At 33.7% G+C, this 25,193-nt stretch overlaps 1 protein-coding gene and 2 pseudogenes across 1 annotated transcript; all 3 read left to right on the forward strand.

The window, feature by feature from the left end:
• The first annotated feature begins 403 nt into the window (after positions 1-403).
• LOC129288942 (uncharacterized) lies at positions 404-2,915 on the forward strand (annotated as a pseudogene).
• Positions 2,916-5,174: 2,259 nt separating this feature from the next.
• LOC129289589 (uncharacterized) lies at positions 5,175-7,641 on the forward strand. The gene is made up of 3 exons (XM_054926384.1): positions 5,175-6,383; positions 6,462-7,004; positions 7,149-7,641. Exons 1-3 carry the CDS (start codon positions 5,571-5,573, stop codon positions 7,260-7,262), a joined length of 1,470 nt encoding a protein of 489 aa, XP_054782359.1. The 5' UTR covers positions 5,175-5,570; the 3' UTR covers positions 7,263-7,641.
• Positions 7,642-14,294: 6,653 nt separating this feature from the next.
• Positions 14,295-17,283, forward strand: LOC129288913 (ribulose bisphosphate carboxylase/oxygenase activase, chloroplastic-like; annotated as a pseudogene).
• Positions 17,284-25,193: the final 7,910 nt, after the last annotated feature.

Raw genomic sequence — 25,193 nt, forward strand, 5'->3', positions numbered from 1 at the left:
AGTCCTACTCCAAATGTTCCCAAAAGATGAGTTTGTTTAATTTCTTAAAAGATTAAAAATGACATTAAAAATTTGGAAAATACTAACTATCTTTTTCATTTAAACGAGTAAATTAAGCTCTCATTTTTTCCCTTTCTTATTTCATGTCTTAATCATTTTTTAATATCTATGGGATTTTCTGGCTCAAAGTAATATCTGGTAATTGATTTTCAAATTTAAATTAAAACTCCATTAAATGAGTTGTACTGCAGGCACCCGTGTATTATGAGTTTCTGACTTGTGAAGCAAAACGTACGTTCTCCCACAACTTTCACTTGTTCCACTATTTGGTGTTTATGTGTGCCAGTCCATATATATATATATATATGAGATGAACATTTTGTTTATTGTCATCATTCTTTTTGAACCTCGTCTCCACTTTCCCTTCCTATTCAAAAAAATGTCTTCTTCCACAGCTCAAAATCCTCTGAAAGTATGGAAATCCCTCGTCTTCTTCCCCACCACCATCAAACTCAGCGATATACTCTCTCTCCTCCTCAAAGCCGGTCTCGGCGTTTGCTCTTTTGGCATCGTCTTCTTCTTCTTTTACCTCTCTTCCTCCTACCACCCCCCTCACTACGGCCATAAAACCCTCACGCGTTACTTCCTTCAACGTGATGTCCTTGCCATCGCCGGCGACGACCCCACCAATATATCTCATATTCTGTTTGGAATCGGTGGCTCCGTCCAGACCTGGCGCACTCGCCGTCAGTACTCCAAGCTATGGTGGCAGCCGAATGTCGCCAGGGGTTTGTTTGGCTGGAACGGAATCCTCTGGAAAACGAGACATGGCCCGAGCCGGAGACAACGCCGCCGTATAAGGTATCAGAGGATACGTCGTCTTTCAAGTACACTTGCTGGTACGGTTCACGGTCGGCGATTCGGATTGCTCGCATTGTGAAGGAGAGCTTCGAATTGGGGTTGAACAATGTAAGGTGGTTCGTGTTGGGAGATGATGATACGGTGTTCTTCACGGAGAATCTAGTGACGGTATTGCAGAAGTACGATCACAATCAAATGTATTATATCGGCGGGAATTCTGAGAGTGTAGAACAGAATATGATCCACTCTTACGCCATGGCCTACGGCGGCGGCGGGTTTGCCATCAGCTACCCACTAGCAGCAGAACTTGTAAAGATTCTCGACAGTTGTATTGATCGGTACTCTCAATTTTACGGTTCCGATCAGAAAATTCAGGGTTGCATCAGTGAAATAGGAGTTCAAATTACCAAAGAGCCTGGTTTTCATCAGGTCGCTCCCTGCTCTTCCCCTGTTTCTCACTTTCTCTCTTTGCCTTATTTAGCTCTGAAACGTTGCCGTTTAACATCTCTATTCAAAATTGCCTGTTCACCTGTAACTAAGACATTTCATCTCTGCATCTCAACCCCAACTTCTGTTCATATTGTCATTTAATAATGGAGGCATTCTGATTATCTACGAATGTCATTTCAAGTTTAAATTTTCATGGTATTCCAGGTCGATATTCGGGGGAGCCCGTATGGGTTACTGGCGGCGCACCCGGTGGCGCCGCTGGTGTCGTTGCACCACCTAGACTACGTGGAGCCGATATTTCCGAACATAGACCGGGTCGAAGCGGTGGCAAAACTGGTTGAGGCCTACAAAATGGATCCGGGTCGAACACTGCAACACAGTTTCTGCTACGACCTACGTCGGAATTGGTCCGTATCGGTGGCGTGGGGTTACAGCTTACAGCTATATCCTTGGATGCCGACGGCGAAGGAGCTGGAAACGGCTTTCAGAACGTTCCTGACATGGAGGAGCTGGAACGAGGAACCGTTCCTGATGAACACCCGACCCATGAGCAACGAGCCTTGTGAGCGGCCGTTGGTGTATTTCCTGAATCGGGTCGACAATGTGGTGGGCGAGGGACATACCCGATCCACGTACGTAAGACACGTGGAAGATGATGAGAAAAGATGCGACCGGGTTGACTACTTGGCCGCTCAAGGCGTTCAGTTGGTCAACGTCACTGCAGCGCACCTCTTGCCAGACTTGTGGAAAAAGGTGAGAGAATAGTCCCATCATGTTCATCTGTTTGTTGATTTTCAGCCGTTGGATTTTTTGTTCTTTTGAGAATTTTGATTTCCAATATTTCATCCGCAATATGCGCTTCTGAATATGCTGGGCCGCGATTTTGATTTGAACTCATATAAAATTGGTGGTTTTTCTTTTCGCCAGTATCTAAAACAAAAGTAGTTGTGCGGAATCAATGCGAAATTTGAAAAACTAATCATTTTTGTTTGGGAAATTAAGTAAATTTTAATTTTGTGGGATGTTGTAAATTTAAAATTTAAATGATGAAATGTTGTAAATTTGTTGGGAACGTTAGTTATCCATTATTTAATTTTGTGGAATTATTTATGGTAGTTCAAAATTTAAAAATGCTGTTCGAGAGCACGGCATTTTTTGGATTTGTTGTCGATGTAACAAAATTGAGGATGTGATTGAATGAGCAGGCGCCACGTAGACAATGCTGCGATGTTATCAGCGGCGATGATGAAGTGGGTGGGGTCCGAGTGAAGATCAGAGGGTGTCATCCATTTGAGAGCGTGACCCCTCCGTAGGTCAGGCGTGATATGATGAGTTTCAGAATCTACGCGGCAAGCCACGATACGATAGTCGATGAAACTTCAGAGATGATGACCGTGTCAAACGGGGTGCCGTTTTGCATTATTTCAAATTCTTCCAGACTTGCCTAGAATGGAGAGAAAAAAAATACTTGTTATTTGTACAAAGTATTTTTTTTCCTTTTTTAATTTAATCAAATGATTTGATCCCCGGCATGGACCGATCCTTTAAATTTTATTAACCATTAATTTTATAGCGATGAATAAGGACTTTCATATTGCAAATAATAGTGATACTAAATAAGTGTGAGAAACTGACATATTAAAAAAAAATTACGTATTCATTATATTATTTGATGCTATGGGCAGTTTGGCACAATGGCACTTCGGAAGCAGGAAAGGCATAATAAACAATCTGAAAGGGGAAAATATTTTATTTTAAAAAAATGTTGTAGGGTTAAAAAGTTGATAGGAGGGGTTGGCCTAAACAAGAAGGTGGACACGCGGCATTTAGGAGTGGAATGGTTCAACAACAAAAGATAACATGTCCTCCTTTATTAATTGTAATCTCACCAAACACAGTACAATTGTTCATTCATGTCATGTGCTCTCCATGCGGGGCGCACCTTCATAATTAAATTTGACAGCATTATTTCCATTCCTTTTTAATCTGTCTTCTTGTTTATAATTACAAGGGACATTTTAAACAATGACCATCCCTTATTATAAATCAATTAATAAGATATTAAATGTTTTAATATTATTTATTATTTTAAATAAGAATGTAATATAAATTTAAGGTTTTTAGTAAATTTAAAAAATTATTCTATTTGATATTCTATAACAAAATTAAACTTAGTATGGAATGAAGTATGCTTTTAGTTGTCATTTTTTTCGTTATCTCTGCCCTAAAAAAGAAATTTTATTTAAAGAAAAAGTTCCGGTGTCTATTTGCAATTATATGTGTAATTTGTGTATGTTGCTAATTCATCTTTAAATGGATGCGCCAATGCCTGACCACTTACCATAACTTCTTTCGTTTACAGTTGTCCAGGATTTAAGAAAATAATTTATTTTTAAACTGACTCAAGTCATAAGGTCCTAAAGATGCTGGTAAGAAAAAAAATAAGTCATAAGGATGATCTAAGGGAGAATGATAAGGACCTTGTAAAAAAATTAATGCCAAATCAAGAATTTTAGTACTGAAACAAAGGAGAAAAGGTACTGATTTTGAAAATGTTAGTGTTAAAAAATATTAATTGGATATTAATATTTTTGTGGGGCCCTTACTTGTCATTCTCCCATATAAGGGATCAATGTATAATTTATATATGTATTAGGGATTAAGGATTTAGATTCATCTGATGCAGGAAAAAAAAAACAGAGAGAAAGCGAAATATTTTTATAATTGGTGCAGATTTATAATTGGAAAATATGATTTCTTTGCAAAATAATTATTTTGGGTACACTTCTAATTAAAAGTCTCTTGGACCTCTTAACGGCCCTTGGTCTTGGACAATTTTATGTAATCCACTTACTACCTTCATTCTTAACTTTTATTGTTAGGCCCAAATTCAATCGAAATAAATTAGATTCATAATCATACTATTGACCCCTTGTTTTTTTATTTTACTTCCTTTGGTTATCAATATTAGTTATATATTTTGAAGGATTTTTGGGTCCCAACCATAAATCACTTTGGGAAATATTGAAATAGACAAATTTAATGATTTAACCCACTTTTTTTGGTTAAAAACTATGTATTGTTAAAAGTGACTCATATTAAAAATCTGAGTAGTGTACAAGATGGCCTGAAGTGACTTTAATATCCTGACTGATCATTTTATATTTATTTTTCCCCAATCAACCCATACTCTCCTGTCGCATTTATGAGACCCTGCCTTTTAGCCCTCATCCTTAATACAAGACCTCTTACAAAATTTAGTGAACATCAGTGGCATAAAAAAACTTTCACTGGCTTCAGTTTAATTACGGGTAATTTTGAAAAACAATAAACATGTTTAACATTTAAGTAACTTTAATTAATTCTGTTGATCTTAGGAAGACAGTTTAACAAGGCCTTGTAAAAAGAATGACAGGAAGTAATATGAATCCAAAGTTCACATACATGTCCCTTATCCCCACCCCAACTCGCCGGTAAATTTGTATTCGACATTAATTAAACATTGTTTTATCGACTAATTCCGTTCTTTCTTTTTTACTCGCGCGTATTATCAGTAATTATTTGATAAGTTATTTAATTACATGCAGTTTTAATTTCCGTTATCCAAGAGTAATTCCTGTCAGTGATCTGATATGGAGGGACCATTTTCTTTAAACACTATAGTACTTCAAGTCAGATAATTAAAACAAAACAAAGTATATTAAGATAAACAGTTAAACACACACGGAGTCTGGTCGATGAATCCGCCACGAGTTTGTTTGGTGGATATCATTGATAAAAGGCCTCAACTGCGTCTCTTACAAATAATCACAAAGTCGTCCTAATCCCATTGCTCTGCTTCATCTCATACATTATTATTATTAATGGAAAATGACACTACCCCACGTGAATATATTATATAAAGCTCAGTACTTCAATGATACCAGGGATGAATTGGTCCACATACTGCACTAAGACCTCTTTGACCGTTTATTGTACGCTCCTATGCCAACTCATCAGACTCTTCTTCCCCTTTCTCTACGCTTGCCAATGGGATCCACAATTCACCCAAGCCGCAAATATGTGATGAGAACTATCTCAAGTCTTCAGATGCTCCTGTTTTAGCGAAGATCAATGAATATGCTTCAGTGCTGCATATCCAATACTTTGTCATCAGAGTCATTCGACTCCACACACATTAATGTCAAACTCTAGTTTTCATCCTCCAATCCAAACACTTTCTCATCCCAGCGACTGCATTGTCTTCATTCCCATTTCCCATGTCTTCTTCCACAGTTCTGCAACGTCTCAAATCATGGAAACTTCCTCCATCTCTTTGCCTCAAAATCTGTCTGTCCCTTTCCACCTTCGTCATCGTCTTCTTCCTCGTCCACAAAGCTAATCTTTACAATCCTACTGCAGAATTCAACTTCAGCCATGCCGTTCGGCACTATACCACGACCACCGCTTCTGTCGTGGGCGATGGAGAACCCACCAATATCTCTCATATTCTATTCGGCCTTGGTGGCTCCGGCAAGACCTGGCCCAAGCGACGGCCCTACGTCGAGCTTTATTGGCAGCCTAATGTTACCAGAGGCTTCGTGTGGATGGACCAGAAGCCTCCAGAAAATGAGACATGGCCGGAGACTTCGCCGCCCTACAAAGTCTCCGCCGATACATCGTCCTTCAACTACACCTGCTGGTACGGTGACCGCTCCGCGATTCGTCTCACGCGCATCATTAAGGAGAGCTTCGAACTTGGCTTGAAAAACGTGAGGTGGTTTGTCATGGGTGATGACGACACTTTGTTTTTCCCCGAGAATTTAGTGACGGTATTGGCCAAGTATGACCACAACGATTTGTACTATATAGGAGTCGATTCGGAGAGTGTGGAGCAAGATGTTACATTCTCTTACAAGACCGCGTTCGGCGCCGGCGGATACGCCATCAGCTATCCCCTGGCGGAGGAGCTTGTGCAGATTCTAGACGGCTGCGTCAACCGGTACGCTCAGTTGTACGGAGGTGATCAGAAGATCCAAGCCTGCGTCAGTGAGATTGGGGTTCAAACGACGAAAGAGCGTGGTTTTCATCAGGTCATCCTCCTCTTCCTTCATTTCATGAAACACTACTTGAATTTGAACACTAATACATTACATGTAATTTTGTTCCAGGTTGATATAAGAGGAAGTTCATACGGCTTGCTCGCGGCGCACCCGGTGGCGCCGCTGGTGTCACTGCACCACATCGAAGCAGTGGACCAACTGTTTCCGAGCTCGACCCGGGTTGAGTCATACAAGAAGCTAGTGAAGGCGTATAAAATGGATTCGGGTCGGATCCTGCAACAGAGCATCTGTTATGACCTGCGACGGAACTGGTCCATATCGGTGTCGTGGGGCTACAGTGTACAGTTGTATCCTTCATTGTTGACGGCCAAAGAACTGGAAACGGCGTTGGGGACGTTTCAGACATGGAACAGTTGGAGTGATCAGCCATTCGTGTTCAACATCCGATCCGTGAGCGACCCGTGCCGGAGGCCGGTGGTGTATTTCATGGATCGGGTCGAGAGCGTGAGCAGAGAGGAGACCCGATCCACGTACGTCAGATATGGGGACGTATTGGAAAAGAAATGTAATGGAGATAACTACACGGCGACCATGCGGGTTGACTTTGTCAACATCACTGCACCTCAGTTTTCTCAAGACCTGTGGAATAAGGTAAGGGAGGTTGAATATTCAGATCCTGCTTTTATTCACACGAAGCGCATATATAATGTATATTTGAGGGAAAATAATTTTAATAATGTTTTTGGTTGGTATGCTTTGGACATGACGACATTGAAAACGTGGGGGAATGAGAAGGCGCCACGTAGACAATTTTGCGAGGTGATGAGTAACAGTAACGTTGGGGAGAGTACAGTAGAGATCAAAGTCAGAGGTTGTCATCGATTCGAGAGTGTGACTCCACCAAAGTGAAAGTGGGAGGCATCAATGTCGGCCAAGAAAATCGATCAATGAGGTAATATAAAAAAAATAAAATAATTATTATTTCTAGTCATTCAGACTGAAGACTGTCAATTCAATGACTCACGTGGCATGGTAGAATAGGCATGATGAACAAATATTTTAAAACTGAAGCAAGTGCACACTGGGCTATGAATGTTAGACACGTATCTTATTGCGTGCGAGTATTCTGTTATGAGTGTGAATACTTGCATGCAAGTGGCTGAGGGCTATATATATCCAGCCCAAACATTATTGTATTGGACTCTTTGGTTTCAATATTTTTTGACTTTTCCATGGGATTGTGACGATGTTCACATGGTGCCAGAGCATTGGTTCACTTTCCTTCGGCCCATGATGCCAATTGAATCCATCTTTTTATTGAAGTCCTATCAATGTCTTGTGTGGCTTCGTTCGTTCAAAGATTAATCATGACACAGCTCTATGTTCATCAAGAACAGTCGAAGACCAAAGATTCTGCTTGTGCGTCTTTTTTTTTTTTTCCTTGATTTAACGCCATGTCTTTAACTACTTTCTAGATTCTAGAACCTTGTGTTCCTTTGCCCTAGCTCTTCTATGTCAATCACATCCACTCACCCAAAGCTCATCACCATCGTCTTCCATCTAGACAACAATTCCGATTAGCCACCTCAATGACAAGTGATGAAAAAGGTACGTCGTCATCTTCCCTTTTTATCGATTTCAATCATTCCCTCTATCTTCATCCATCCGATACGCGAATTTCAACCCTAGTCTCGGAAGTTTTGACGGGTTCAAGCACTACATTGTTTGGAGTCGCATCATTCATCTTGCAATTCATGGAAAGAATAAGTTAGGATTTCCAGATGGGTCTTGCACTAGGAAACGACAAGATCCCAAGCTACGTGACCAATGGGGTCGATATAATGCTGTGGTGATCTCTTGGCTCCTAAACTCAGTGGATAAGCAGATAGCCAATGGGATTTTTTTTTTTTTTTTGAGATTGCTCATCTTGTCTCAGTCAACTTGCAATAATGTTTTCGCAAGGTTGATGGTACGCAAATCTACCCTCTGCATCAGGCTTTATCTTCTTGCACACAAGGTTTGCTTAGTTTTTTTGAGTATTTCACCAAATGAAAGGAGATATGGGATGAATAGAGTCTACTCGTACCACTTCCATCTCGTCAATGTGTCATATCTAAGGAGTCTGTCACCGTCGTCCAACAATGATGCCTATTCCAAATTATCGGCGTATTTTTGACAAAAAAATTTCAACATATTTTGTTTAAATAAAAAAATGTATAATTTTATTTATATTATTATATTTTTGTCTAATGTAATTGATTTTAAAAAGTTAGAATATTATTTGTTTAATTGTTAATTTTTAAATTATATCATCCTGCACTCCTCACTTAATTTCCTGACTTCGCCATTAAGTGTGCATATTTGACAGTGGCTAAAGTATATATTCAACCCAAACAGTATTGCATTTGACTCTTTTGGTTTATAATTTTTTTTTTATTCTTTTCACGGGATTGTGACGATGTTCACGATGAGTTTGGTCATAAATTTATGTCCTTCATCGTTGGGCTGTAATATGAATAGTCCTAACCATAACAACTCACAAGTCACAACTGCCTAATTAATTTTTGTAATGTACTACTTTTTAAAAAAGTAAAATATAAATAAAGAAAGGTATAGTTAAAAAAAAATTAATAAAAACTATTTAATATTTTATATTGTGAGCCAAACAAAACTTTAAAAAAATGTTTATATTTTACTATGAAAAAGAAGTAATATAAATAGAAGGATTAATATGTAAAATGGACCTTGAAGTATGGCACAAAAAGTGCTTTAAACCCTAAATTTTTAAAATATACAAAATAGATCCTAAATTTTTAAATTCATAATAAATTAAACCATATCATTAACTCACCATTAACACTGTTATCATTCACTTAGTGGCGCCCAGTCAAAATGCTGATGTGACAGTCTCTTGTTGATGTGCCATTTTTAATTAATACCACAGACCTTAAATTATTGTGCGAGTAACATCCTGGACCTTAAACTTTAAAATTTAAAGCAAATTATCCATACCGTTTATGTATAGAATGTTAATTATTATATAGATAAGATTAGCCTTAGTATGGTTCGCCACAATAATTTCATCGTTGGTCGTGGTGAATGACTCATAATTTTGTGAAATAATATTTTTTACTCCTTTTTTGCAATATTTTTCAAACAATTAGTATTTGATGCTTTCATATATTCTATAACTTTGATTTAGTCTTATTTTGAATAATGTTTATTTATTTAATGGTGAAAACTTAGGATTTCATTTGAAAAGAAGTTTAATATTTTAATTAGCCAGCTAATTTGAGTTTGAAATTCGTTCATAAAATTATTGGCTTTTACATCCATCATCTGTAAAATCTTCTAATACTTAAACTTCTTTTCAAATGGGATCCCAAATTTTTACCATTAAATAAATAAATACTATTTAAAATAAAATTAAATCAGAGTTATAGAATATATGAAAATATTAGATACCAATCTTTTAAAAAATATTGTAAAAAAAGGGACAGAAAATGTCATTTCATAAAATCATGGGTTCACTATGGCCAACAATGTATTCACAACGGTGAACACATTGAAGCTAATTTGGTCTATATAATAGTCATCATTTTGCATATAAATGATAGAGGTAATTTGTTCTGAATTTCATTAAAGGTCCATGATGCTGCTTGCGCAATAATTTAGGGTTTATGGTGCTAATTAAAAATGATATATGAACAAGGAACTACCATATCATCATTTTGACCAGGCCCCATTAAGTGAATGGTAATAGCATTAATAGTGAGTTAACAGTAAGGTTTAATTTGCTATGAATTTAAAAATTTAGAGTCTATTTTACATATTTTAAAAGTTTAGAGTTTAAAACACTTTTCGAGCCATGCTTCAGGTTCTTTTTACACGTTAACCCTAAATAGAATTATTGTGACAAATTTTTCAGAACAATTTGTTTTATGAATTGTATTTATGTAGAAAAAGGAGATAAAAAGCAATCAAACGTATATTCAAAGCCCATAATGTTTATAGGAACTATATATGGAAATTAGGTTAAAATTGTGCTTTCAATTAAATTAACACTAACGTGCATGAGTTTGAATCTGAAAGAGGAAAGAGGAAATAGGAATAGGGGTGTTCATGGGACAGAATGAGATCGAGACATCCTTATCCCAAAAAAAATATCAAGGCTGAATTTTGATCTCATGTCCTGTCTCGTCCTGTTAGGATTCAGGATGGGACCAGGATATCCCGTCGTCTTGATAAATCGGATAATATCATAAAAGATTTAGATAATAACATTCATTAAAATTTTAAATTATATAATTTATTAAGTTTAAAATCAAAACAACACAAGTACATAAATCACAATAATTTAAAGTCAATTATTAAATTACATTAATTACAACTACACATTATAATAGTAAATACAAGTGATCTTTAAGTTATAAGAGTAGCAATAACAGGCAAGTTAAGCACAATATCAAATCATTTTTTTTTACTTTAATTGAAATATGCTAAGCTAATTACTTTTCTGAAAATAAAATAAAAAATACAATATAAATAAAAGTTATTAAATAGATAGATATGAGAATAAATTATATTAATATAATTAACGTATTATAAAAAAAGATATCGCTATGTTTACTCCATGTTATTAAAATTATAAATATAAAAAAATTTTAGTTTTAAATAATAATTACAAATATTAAAATTATAATTGATATAATTAATATAAATATAAATTATATTAATATATTTAATATATTTAAAATAAAAATAATACATAATAATATTTGGGATGAGACGGGATGATAATCTCATGTCCTGTCCTGATTATTTTCAAGATGGGATAAAACTCATTATGAGATGATTGGAATGATACTAAATTAATTGAGATAGATTCAAATTGAATACCCCTAGGTCATGTTTGGTATATTAGAATTGGATCCAAGAGAAATGAAATTAGAATTGGAATCATGCTTTCAATTGTTTGGTATGCATGAATCTAATTCCTTATGGATTCCAATTCTACCAAAATACCTAGAATTCAATTCCATCTCCATCATGATGGAATTGCCACAATTCCATGGAATTGTCATAAGTGCTCCACATACACACTCCATCATGATGGCTAAGTTTTTTTTTAATAAGGGCATTTTGGTCTTTATTTATTTTAAATATATATATTTATTAATATTATATTCAGATTCCATCTTCATACCAAACATACATTTATAACTCAATTCTATTCTGATTCTAATTCCGATTTCAATTTCAATTTCGATTCCGATTCTATCAAAAACTCTTTCATCATACCAAACGAAGCCCTAAATAAAAATAGCTAATAAGGTTTGGTGATTGTTTATTTATATTTGATAGGTCATGGTGTCGTCATCAACTCATCGTGAGTGGCCGCAAATTGCTTACCCCTCGCCGTTACAAAATGTACAGAAAAAATAACACTTAAGTCCTGATTAATAAAATTAATATTAAGACTTGCAAATTTCATTAATTTCAAAAATATCTTAACAGTAACTTTTTTAATATTTACATCTCCTCTCCCCCTCACAAATATATAAAGCTCTTTTAAAAGTTAAAAGTTAAAACAACATTGATATTATGAATGATATATCATATATTCATATATCTCCGTTCTTTTCTTAAATTTATGTATATATTCTATGCAATTCACTTGAATAAAAGTTTTAATATTTTCTATAATGCGTTTATAGCTAGGAAAGGGGTCAGCTAAAACCATGTGAACTTTCATAATATTTTTTTTTTTGACCTAATATGAACTTTTATAATATGGGCTTAGCCATTTAGGGCATGTTCGTAAGTACATATTTATTGTATAGGCTCACTTCAATGAATCTAGTTTTAGAAATTTGTTAAAAAAATTTTTAAATATAAAATTAATAATAAAAGGATAGCACATAAATTATAAATTGTAACATCAAAGGTATAATGGTCTGAATCTCAATTATACATGTAATGATCTTTTACAAATATAAAATTATAAGAATAAATATTCAAGAAAAAAAAAATTACAGACAGACTTGTGTCATGGAGCCCCCCAACCACATAGGCTTATGTAGCGCTTTACAAAAATCCTCCAATCCAATTTGATTTAATCCAACTCGAGACAAACTCGATACTGTCTAGTCTAAATAAAATTGGTCTTTTAAAACCAAAAAGACTAGACTCGTCCTTCGAGTTAAACTGGACAAGTGATCGAGCATCTATACCATTTGATATTGTCCGATCCTATAAATTTAATTGATTAATTAATTATTATTATTATAATAAGTTAATTTATAATAATAATTAGTACTTTTTATGTTTTATATTTGTGAATTTATAAATATTAAATAAAATTTCAGCATTGACCAATATCAATCTTCTCATTTTATTGGTGAAATTTATTGTTAACTTGATGTAATGAATTTTAAATATGTTAAAGGTTGTTTAATATTGTTTTAATTTGAATCATTTATATTGCAACTAAAATATTTTTTGTTATTGTTAGATATTGCTGTGAATTTATAATTGTTATTGTTGTGATAAATTTTATGTGACTGTAAGTAATTTTATTATGTAAATTGAATTTATTATGTTAAAATAAATTACTATCTCTCGTAAATGAAAAAGAAAAAAAAATAAAGTGAGATGTTAGATAAGATCAGAATCAATTTCTTAATCCTACTAAACTAATCCAATTTTGTTCAGTTTCGGATTATACTAAAATCAGATCAACTCATGGATTACTTAACTTATCCTTTTCATGGTTTTTGTTCCGCTCATGGCCTCGTTTCTTTATTTGGGAATTGGGATAGATTTTTTCAAGCCTGGCCTTTTATAATTTCATGGACTCTAAATGGATCTCATATACACACCTATGTGCTTGATCCGTGCCCCAAAAAAAAAAAAAAGCAAAAACAATATATATATGATTATATATATTATAAAGTGTTATGGACGGAAAAAGCATGGTAGTATTATGCATAGTTTTGCATGCTATGCAATGTATTCAATTATTCAACCAATATTAAGATTATTGGCCGAAAAAGGTCAATTTCTTTTTTCTTTTTATCCAAAAGGTCATTTTCTTAAGAGAAGCTTCCCGACATAAGAAGAGGTACCACAAATTTGATTAGCTAATTAAAATTAGCTTATTTGAAAAAAAAATACTATCGGAAAATTATACTGAATATCTTTAAAATATTATATTATATTTGTTGTTGGAGATCATAAAATTATAACGAGTCATGAGGATCTAAAGACTAAACACGATATACAACTTGACACAAAACACCTATAAATTCCTTAATATTATATAACCATGATCAGTGTTAAAAATCAATTGATTTGAACCGAAAAAAATATTTCAAACTTAACAAAGTCAAACAAAATGGATTAAAAAAGAAGTTCAAGTTATAGTATATACAAGTTAATTAAAAAACGTTTATACAAGTTTTCATAGAGAAATTATATATCTAACATTAACTCATTATTATATCTTATTATCTTTATTTGCGTAATAATTTGTAGGGAAATAAAAAAATAAAATTTTTGAGTGGTGAAGGTTGAAGCTTAGACAAAAACCTCTAATGAGCACAGTTCCGAGAAGCCTCGATTTTGTTTGTAAATGAAGTTTGGTCCGTCCTCAAAGTGAACGTTCAAAGGCCAAAACAAAAACCAAGGGCCACGTTTGAAGGCAGCCAAATCCACTGCTATTTTGTGTGGCTGTTAGTTTTTCTCTCCCCAAATATCCCATCTCTTGTTCTCTACTCTTTAGCTTTCGCTTTCGCTTCTCTCTATCCATCCCAGTCCAAGTATAAAGTTGTCCCTCTCACCTCTCTCTTTCCTTCACACCAAACACTTTGAAACTCTTCTCTATTTCGTCTTCTTCATCTTCCCTTCAATTCAACTCTCCTACCTGATACCACCTTTTTTGATTTGTATACAAAAATGGCAGCTTCAGTGTCCACCGTCGGAGCTGTTAACAGAGCACCGGTATTATGTTTTTTCCGCCTTTTTCTCTTAGCACATCAACTGTTTGAGCTGTTGTTGCATCCGTTCAATGTGTTTTCTTTCACACTTCGTTTCATACTGTTGGTTGTGCTCTGTTTTTTTTATGCTCTACGTTGAAATTTGGCTTGTTTTATTCTCTCTGTCTGCTCAAGTTTTGCTGGTAAAGATGGGATCATGCAATTCAACTAGTGAAGCTCTTGTTTCCATTAATGTGTTAAAAATTATGCTAAAGTAATACATGTTTCTTCACTTTGTGGTTTAACCTTATCAGCCTCTTTGATATTTGTCACTCTCTGTTCTATTAATTAAAATCAACCACAAACATTTTCTGTATTTGGATGTTCTGACTTCTGAGTTGAGACTTGAGATCTTGGGTTTTTCTCTCAGCTATCTAGACTGTTCGGATTTGTTGTGAAAAAACGTGTCTTTAGCTATCCAATTAATAGCTTCTGAGTTTTAAAAAAGTATAGCGCCTCTTTGACCACGTGATTAGTAATACCATTCTGGATCCCACTCTCTTAATTAAAATGAACCCTTGTTGTTATCTTGGATGTTGTGAGTTGGGATTTTGGCTTCTTGCAGTCTGGGTGTCTTCACATTTGTTCTTAAAAATGTATCTTGGTATTCATTTGGAAGCTATTGATGCAGTTGAACTTGAGCGGCTCCGCTGGAGCTCCGGTGACAAGCTCAGCGTTCTTTGGAACTAGCTTGAGGAAGATCAGCTCTAGGGTTACCAGCCAGAAGAATTTGTGTGGGAATTTAAGGTTTCTGCAGCAATAGAGTATGATGAAGAGAAGCAGACAGACAAGGACAGATGGGGAGGGCTTGCCCATGACACTTCAGATGACCAGCAAGATATCACTAGAGGAAAGGGAATGGTGGACACTCTCTTCCAAGCTCCCATGGGTACTGGTACTCACTATGCTGTCATGAGTTCCTACGATTACATCAGTGCTGGTCTTCGCCAGTAAGTAAATATGATGATCCGTAGTTTAGAAGTTTTGTAACATAGATACTCTTGGATAGGCCTCGATTTTTTTCATTCTAAGAACTTGTAAGAGCATAATGCTAATGTCTAATGTCGAACTTGAAAATGATGTAAGGTACAATCTGGATAACACTATGGATGGCTTCTATATTGCTCCTGCATTTATGGACAAGGTGGTTGTTCACATCACCAAGAACTTCCTGACTTTGCCAAACATCAAGGTTCCTCTTATTTTGGGTATCTGGGGAGGAAAAGGTCAGGGAAAGTCATTCCAGTGTGAGCTTGTCTTTGCCAAGATGGGAATCAAGTAAGTTCAATTCTTTTTGCTGTAAGGAATTCTTCGTTCTTGGAACAAAATAGTTTTCAAGTCATAGGAACAAAGTGTTGATGTTTTAGACTTGGGAACATATAAGAAAAGAATTGCTTGATTGCTACTCAACTGTTTGATCTGATACCCTTAATGAATTCTTTCAGCCCCATAATGATGAGTGCTGGAGAATTGGAAAGTGGAAATGCTGGAGAGCCGGCGAAATTGATCAGGCAAAGGTACCGAGAGGCAGCCGACATCATCAGGAAAGGGAAAATGTGCTGCCTCTTCATCAATGATCTTGATGCAGGGGCTGGTAGGCTTGGTGGAACCACACAGTACACGGTGAACAACCAGATGGTTAATGCAACCCTCATGAACATAGCTGACAACCCAACCAGTGTCCAGCTTCCTGGCATGTACAACAAAGAAGAGAATCCTCGTGTGCCAATCATTGTTACCGGTAACGATTTCTCAACTCTGTATGCACCTCTCATTCGTGATGGTCGAATGGAGAAGTTCTACTGGGCGCCCACTAGGGAAGACCGTATTGGTGTCTGCCAAGGCATCTTCAGAACAGACAATGTTCCCAAGGAAGATATTGTCAAGCTTGTCGACACCTTCCCTGGCCAATCAATTGGTGTGTTTCTATTCCCCTCTGCTAGTCACTTATCATCACAATTCAGAAATCTGAAAAGCACTGAAATGTAAACAAGATCAGATGTCAGGCTATACGTATGAAATGCAAATGATGACTTTTTGTATACAATTTTGTGCAGACTTCTTTGGTGCGTTGAGGGCTAGAGTGTATGATGATGAAGTAAGGAACTGGATTGCTGGTGTCGGGGTAGAGAATGTTGGGAAAAGGCTTGTGAACTCAAAAGAAGGTCCTCCAACATTTGAGCAGCCAAAGATGAGTCTGGATAAGCTGCTTGAGTATGGAAACATGCTTGTGCAAGAGCAGGAGAATGTGAAGAGGGTTCAATTGTCTGACAAGTACCTCAAAGAGGCAGCCCTAGGAGACGCGAACGAAGATGCCATCAAGTCCGGAAACTTCTACGGTAAGATCCTTCATCCTAATGTCCTTTGAAGCAGAGTTATAAGATGCAGACCAGCTTAACTGGTTTGTTTAACCTGCGGTTCAGGATTGAGACAGGATTAAGATTTGGACCAAATATGACGTAGAATAGGGTTGCCTAAATGTTTGTGGATGCAGGACAAGGAGCTCAACAGGTTCATGTTCCTGTCCCTGAAGGTTGCACAGATCCTTCTGCTGAAAACTATGATCCAACAGCTGGGAGTGACGATGGAAGCTGCACTTACAAATTTTAAGTGATTCCTTTTGTATTTCTGGGAAGGTATAAAAAATTTTTTTTGGGGGGGGGGGGGGATGGTGGAGGGACAGTGATAATAGCAACAAGTTTCTCACAATTGTCACTGTGTGTGCCAATATTCTACAGGCTTGTACATTTAAGGTGGCATCTATCTGAACTGGCACGACGTGTCTGTTTGCCGCTGCTGTAACTGGAACTAATGTCTATTGGACAAGTGAACATATATTATCTAATTGGTTGCATGGCGACAGACTAACTAATTGGTCCTTATAAACCCTACAAATGTATAAAATAGTATAACATTATAATAAAATATAGTTTTTTGAAATCATATAGATGATTTATTTCTTAAATTCATGTACAATGCGGATTATAAATAGTTTGCAAAAAAGAAAATTGCGATTATATGTAAGTACATAAGCGGATAAATGGTTTTTTTTTTTAAAAATTGATGTTACAGTGTTAGACTATGTTTGGTAGGTTAAAATTTTAAAGGTGGAAATAAGAAGAATTTGAATAACAGGAAAGAATGGATTCCGGGGAGGCATTTGTGGCCCCACGGTCAATGTGTGTTGTAAAGTCTGGTTGCACCGTTAAGCATTTAATGTTATTGTTTCTTTTCCATATTTATACACTGGCTGTATGTTCAGAATGAGCAAAAAATCCTTGATTTCACGTGACACAGAGCCCATCGCCACTTGGAAGAATTGTGACAATAACATAAACTCAAACCAAACGCAACTTTATAAACAGATATGTAATAATAGCCTTGATACTTGAACTTCATTTGCAAATGGCGGAAGCCAACCCTTAACTTTGTCACCCAAAAGTATTATATTTGTATAACATATGAAATTTACAGAATGCGGGACAGTTACTTGGTTTAAATTTAATTGTAATATTTTGCATAAACTACAGTTTGCAAACTAAAGTTAGACTAAAATTCAGTTATTATAATGTAATTTATGTTTTAAATATTTTTTTTAAAAAAGTTAATTTAAAATTGAAAATTGTGTAGATAATATAATTAAAAAGATAATTTTAATATAGGAAGAATCACATTCAAGGACCCTTTGAGAAAATTATTCAAAGATAATGACTAAAAATAAATCTCATTCGAGAATAGTCAATGTAATTAAGGTAAAAATTTTAAAATATGGCTTTTGGTCTAACCATAATTAAAAAAAAATCATTTACCAGCTACTTTTATCTAAAGATATTTTTTTTTACTCCTAATTAATTTTTAAACTTTCAAATTATAGTTTAAGCCAATTAAATCTTTAAAAAAGGGACCCCGTGGTCCGTGGCGCTGTGGAGGCGAATCCAAATATGATGAGTTATTTTCAAGGCTGAAGGTTGAGGATAGATAGGAAATAGAATAACGATGGAGGGAGGGATAAGATTGAAAGGCATCGTTAATGGGTTGCTTTTTTTTTTTTTTTGTTTTTTTGTTTGAGCCAAAGATCGTCAGTGGGTTGAAACTCTGGAGACAGAATTTATTCTAATTTTCAAGAATTTAAGAATGAGGCGTCTCTGTGTGAAGGCACATGGTATTAATATTTAAAACATGCGGCTGCGTTGCGTTCATTGTGTCTAAAAATTCTAGCTGATGAGCCGCAGGCTAGCAGCCACCAAATCTTCCAATTTTCTTCTTGTCAAATTTTTTTAAAAAAGATATTTCTTTCATTTTAAATTATAAAATATTTTTAAATAAAATCTCACATATTAATAAATATCATTAAATATACTTAATAATTTTATCTTTTAAGAATAAAGATATAAAATTTTAAAAGTACCTATTATTTTATATATTACAAAAAGATAAAAATTAATTATAGAGAGAAAGGATAATATTAAAATTGATGCATTTAATAAAACTTTAATCTATCATAAATATTTTATATTTTAGGACAGAAAAACTCTTTTAAAAATATCATATAATTTAAGATGAAGGTAACATTAATCATGCACTGTTATAGCGATTTATCACAGTCTCTCAATTCTTGCCTGATATTAATCTTAAAATAATTAAATTATTCATAAAATATAAAATAAAAATAAAAGCCATCCTCATTGTCAATTCTGTTGGACACACGACCATCGCCAGAGGGGTCATCGGCCACTAAGCTAATGTGATCATTTAATAGTATACAGTAAATATATATATATATATATATAGTCACAAAGTTTGTAAATTACTTTTATATTATAAATATAAAACGGTGTATTGTTAATTTTAAAATAGTAATTATTATTCTACTAATATTATTTTTTGATCTGACATAATTAATTATAAATTAAAAATTTTAAAATTTCATGTATTTTATTTATTAAAATCTGAATGCATTATTGTTAATCACAAAATAATTATTGTCAAAATATGAATAAATATTTAATAATAAATGATTAACACTTTTATAATTATGCCCATTTTATTATCTTTTTTATTAAAATTTAAATTAATATTTATTGATAAAAGATCGATAATAAAATTTTTTAAAATTTTTGATAATAAAAATAATTTTTTCCATAGTAAAATTTTATTTCAAGTCATCTTTATTAATTTAAAATTTATTTTTACCTAAAATTTAAGATTTATTTAATCTTTTCCATTGAAATAAATAAATATAATAAATATTCCCCCACCAAAAATATAATAATATTTTATTAATATATTTAATGTACATGAAATTGAAATGATAGCACCTACTAGACTACCGCTAGGTTGTTCTCGACCGTCACGTGCTCTAATCTTTAAACAAAATTAAAATCTCACTTGTAAATCCCCTCAATCCTCGCCAAGCAGCTGAAGCATTAATTTTAAAATTTGTAAGACCCCATTCCATCTTCTCTGTATTTTCCCCGCCGTCGTGGCTCACAAGATCCTGCCTCCTCATTCTCTTTGTGCTTCGTTCATTCCCGTGTTCCAATCCCTATCATAATTGTTTCCTCACACACACACACACACACATTTGTTGCTGTCTTTCCCACTTCCTCTCCATCTTTTCTGTTCATGTTTTTTTTTTTTAACAAACCAGCTGAACCATTCAAACCGCCTGTTCAGCTGGGTTTTACCGGTTCAGTACCGGTTTAGGCAGTTTGCCACCAGTTCTTACATTTTTTATTTTTTGTTTATCTCCAGACCAGACACCAAGTCAGTTCCAGTTGAACTGACCGGTCCAATTCAATTCTGATGACCTTGCCAAAAATAATATTTCATATCCAATAAGAACAATAATTAAATCGTGTCCGTTTAATTAAATAGTTTGATGAATATTTCACTGTTGATTCTTTCCTTATGCACACTGGAATCCTATTAGACTATATTCTTGTTTGGTATGATTAAATAGTTTTTATAAAATAATTTTAAAATTAAAATTAAAATCAAAATAGAATTAAGTTTTAAAATATATTTGATATGGTTAAAAAAATAGATGTAATTCTTATATTACTTTTGTTTGGTGTGTAAGATATGAAAATAAAATTATACTTCAAAGACAAAATTACTCATAAAAATAAAAGTAAAAATATATTAAAAGTTTGATTGTGTTTTAATTTCCTTATTTATTTAATATATAAATAAAATATTACATATAAGTAAAGAATTTTATAAAACAAATATTTAAATATATAAATATATACAATACTATATTGTCTATATATACTCCCCTCATTTAAAATGTAAGATATTTTTTTAGGAATTAGATGTTAAAAAATATAAAATATTTTTAGTCTTTCAAGATGTAATTATTGTCTTTTTTTTTTAAAGTGCCTCTATTAATGAATAACTTTATATTTATTGAAGGGTGTTTAATAGGAATACATATGAGAGGATATAATTAATTTAAAAGTATGTAACAACTTTATTAAAATAAAATTTGGTTAAAATATTTTATATTTTTAATAGAGAAAATATATAATAATAATTTATATAAAGATTTCTGTGCCTATAATGACCCCAAAATAGAGAAGAACATAGACGGCAGGTTAAAAAAAAAAAAAAGCTAAAAAGAAAAACTCAACTACCATCATTTGAAAGACTAGAAGTTTCTAAAGGCACAAGACTTACGCTTATATGATTTATAGGGTAAAATTATCTTTTTAATTTTTTTATAAAGATAAAATTGTCTTGAAAAATAAAATTCTTGAAATTAAATTTCATAGTTTTAAACAAAAAATTTAATTCAGGATTTTTTAATGAAATTACCATTCATGAAAATTCTAATTCATATATACCAAAGGTCAAGATTTCTATCCCAATTTTATTTTTATCTTTAAAATTTAGCTCTATCAAATAAGGTTTTAGTGATTTTACAATTTTTCAAGTCTTTGATGTAGCTGGCTTTTGCCTCTACACTGTACAGTTTCCTTCAATGAAATTTCACTTTCCATTTCAAAAACAAAAAAAAATTGGTCCTTTTTCTTTTTACTAAACAAGGATAGGTATAACTACTTACTGTCCGTTTGGATTGAGGATTTAATCGATTTTAGGGGCAAAAAAAATTGATTAAGCCATAATTTACCCAACATCCACTTTTTTTCAAAATCGATTTTTTTCTAAAAAATTGATTTTTTCCCAACGCTCCAAATCTCAGCTTCTCCGCTTTTGCATTTTTTTGTTACAAAGTTATATGAGCAAATTACATAAAAAGTCCAAAAAAAATCACAAAAAAAGCACAAAATTTAATAAAACTAAAACAAAATTTTTTCTCTTCTTTTTTTTCTTAATAAAATTTGAATCTTTAAAAAAATTACTAACATGAGTATCCAAACAGATTGCGTTATAACATGATCAATTATGATTAAAATCTACCACTTAATCATTATTTTCATAATCTATTATACCCAACTATCAAACGGACCTTAAAAGACAAAACAAAGCAAGGCTGCTTGACTCATAGGCTGACAGCTGGATTTCTCCCTAAAGTAAATATCCTCATAAATGTTGGGAACTTCAAAACAAATATGCAAAGAGTCATCTCCAGCATGCGCCCCTCTTGCCATCTGATCAGTACAGAAAGTGGCTTCACACAAAGCACGCAACACTGCATAATTAGTCTTACTAAATAATGTAGACCGCACATGGAGAATCTCTTCCATAAAAGGATGATCGGGTGATGTCCCTCTTGCAATTAGATTAATTGCTTCCAGTGAATTCGAGTGTATTTAGACCTTATCAAGATTAAGCATAGCAAACACTTGGATGCCTTTTCGTATAGCCATAAGTTCCGCAATTGTAACAGGGATTTGCCCAAGCTTCATCCTGAAACCAGCTAACCATTCACCTTTGGAGTCCCTTAATAACACCCCCACATGTAGCTTGGGAGTTCTGTAAGACCGATGCATCCACATCTACATGAAAGACTCCTTACTCATGACTAATCTTCCTGATCTAACGAGCTTTGAGACCCACAATCCTCAAGGAGCCCAAATTCTTTTCTTCCAACAGTTGTTGTTGGCACAAGAAAATAGTATTACTAACAAAAGGGTAATAACCCCAAAAAATTCTTCAACTGCCACCTGTCCACAAAAGCTAGCATATATGGCAAAAAACTTTAATTCATAGAAAGCCAATCCATCGATTTGAACCTGCTTTGTGGAAAGCAATCTAGTAGATCTAATCTTGCAACTTGCAAGAAAAAAAGGAATCATAATATAAAGGGTTAATATTGGCCTCCCAAATCTCTCTAGCTATTTTACAGTCTCTTAGAATATCTATAATAGTCTCATCTCTCACATTCAAAAAGACATGATTCACTCAGCACAAGACCTCTATGGGCTCTAATGCTTTGTTTGGATGGGAAGAAAATATGAGAGAAAAGAAAATATATAAAAAAAAAATTTTTCCCTATTTATATGAGGAGGAAAAAGTCAGAGAAAAAAAAATTGGAAAAAAAATGAGGTGTGGCTCATTACATTTTGCCCCAATTTTTTTTTTTTATAAGTGAAGAGATTTTAAAAGTAAAATATTTTTTTCATCGTCTACCCTCCCATCCGCCTCTTTGTTTTTGCGCTAGACCCCATCTTCTACCAAGCAGTGGCTCGTCTTCAGCAGCTTTGACCTCAATGAAGAAGACGATGAATGGCGAGCTTGTTTATTATATTTTCATTTTGTTTATCTAAATATATGATAATATATACTTTTATGTTATTATATTTAATTTTAAAGAGTGCCCACTTTTGATTTTAAAAATATAAAATGACATATTTTTACTAATTATTTGATTTTAAATATAATATGAAATAAATTTTTAAATATAATTTTTGCTTTTATTTTATTTTTTAAAGATAATGAAACATGTGGTAAAAAAAAAAGATAATGAAACATGATATGTAGAGGCATATAGACATTATGATATCCATTCATTATTTTTTACTCTCTATTTTCTCTTATCCATTCAAATAAAAAGAGTGATAATATTTTTTTTGTTTTATCTTCTTTTCATTTTTTTCCTTTCAACTTTTTTTTGAAGAATCTAAATGAAGCCTCTCATGTAATACTTACCAAAAGAAGCATCTTAATGTCTCAGGAATGTGCCACTTCCATAGGCCTTTCCAAAGGCTACTCGTTTGCTGGTTATTTCTTGTGTGAAGGAATTTGTAAACTGAACTCACCATGAATCATCCATCATTAGATGATTTCCACCAAAAGGTATCGTCTACAAGCATATTTAGTGGTTTCATCATGATGATAGTATCAACAATCTCCATTGGGAGGAAGCTAGCCAACTTAACAACATCCCAATTCCCATCCGAAAGAATAAACTCATTCACCTTGGCTTGAGAGTTGAACGAGTCAACACCAGTTTTACCAAAAGATTATGAGAGGTTGGTTAGTTGGAGACCTAATATCCTACCAAAATGTTGTTGTCATACCATTATTCACTTTCCTACTAACTCCTTGAAGGAATAAATCCCATAATTTAGTACCAGTCTCACCTTCGGCTTTCGGACATGTTTTCGTCTTGAACATTCCATGATGTCGTAGATTCTGGACTGCGTATTCGCAGATATATAAATCCCACAATTTAGTAACACTGTTCCAGATATGGGAATTCCTTCTTCTTTTGATGACCGTGGGTGACATGATATCACCACATTTATATTTACAACTGAGGCATTTAATCCAGAGTGCTTCTTTGCTGGACCGGATCCCCTGAAAGCCTTGCTCTGATTATGAAGATCCTTAAAACCTAAAATCTGCCCTCATTCTCACATCTCTTCACCTTATCCCAAGCACTAAATGCATATTTTTCCCCTCACCGTAGATTCATTTCCCATCGGAGTCAGACCCCCTGAAAGTGACAGCACAGGGAAAGAGCACCACAGGGAGCGAAACAATCCAAATCTATCAAAATAGGACCAAAAACAGTTCAGATCAAATAAGAACAGTAATTAAGTTCCTTACCCCCCCCGCCCCAAAAAAAAGTAATTAAATTGTTCAACTTAGATAGTATCCCGAGTCGTGTTAATATTTTTTGGGAGAGCTTTATTGTTAATATGATTTTACCCGAATAATGAGTAATTATGTCTTAAGAAAACCTTGATCCTCATTTAACATTTTAAAAATTAATTAACTAAAATGCCCGAATTTGTATCAAGAAGATTTTTTTTTTTGTAAAACTTTCAAATCATGACTCATAATCCAATTGAAAATCCTTAAAAAAGGGTCTTGCTGGAAATGATTTCGTACTTGTTTTTCATGTTCTAATTGTTATGTCTAGAATAGAAGATTGAATAAAAAATATGGAAAAACACTGGTTCCAGTTCCCACACTTTACTTAAATTTTAATATATATTTTAATACTTTATTTTCGATGTTCTAATTTCATATAAGCTTTAAAAAACAATTTTTATTAAAAATTTTATGTTAACATCAGTTTAATATATAAATATAAAATTAATATTCTCAATTGATATGTTGGTATTTATTAATACCATTTGTGACATATTAATGTCCCTTTAAAAATGTAGAGATATTTATTAATACCATTTGTGACATGTTAATGCTCTTTTAAAAATGTAGAGATTATTGTTGTAGACAGAAAAAAGTGTATGAACCTGACACATTGAAAATAAAAATATAAGAACTTATATCAAAATTTGAGTAAAGTGTAGAGATACAAAATATTTAGCTGAAAATGATTCAAACCAAGGTTCTATAAATTCAACTTTTATTTGGCCAAAAATAA

This window comes from Prosopis cineraria, unplaced genomic scaffold (genome assembly GCF_029017545.1).
Source record: "Prosopis cineraria cultivar Desert tree isolate PC_DT_omini unplaced genomic scaffold, ASM2901754v1 PC12, whole genome shotgun sequence".
In the NCBI taxonomy this organism is placed as follows: Eukaryota; Viridiplantae; Streptophyta; class Magnoliopsida; order Fabales; family Fabaceae; genus Prosopis; species Prosopis cineraria.

What these genes read in the sequence shown, in the direction of transcription:
- LOC129289589 (XM_054926384.1), top strand. Translation starts at nt 5,571, where the DNA reads ATGTCTTCTTCCACAGTTCTGCAACGTCTCAAATCATGGAAACTTCCT. An exon ending in AAGAGCGTGGTTTTCATCAG is followed by an intron (nt 6,384 to 6,461) that starts GTCATCCTCCTC and finishes ATTTTGTTCCAG; the next exon opens with GTTGATATAAGAGGAAGTTC. An exon ending in CTCAAGACCTGTGGAATAAG is followed by an intron (nt 7,005 to 7,148) that starts GTAAGGGAGGTT and finishes GGGAATGAGAAG; the next exon opens with GCGCCACGTAGACAATTTTG.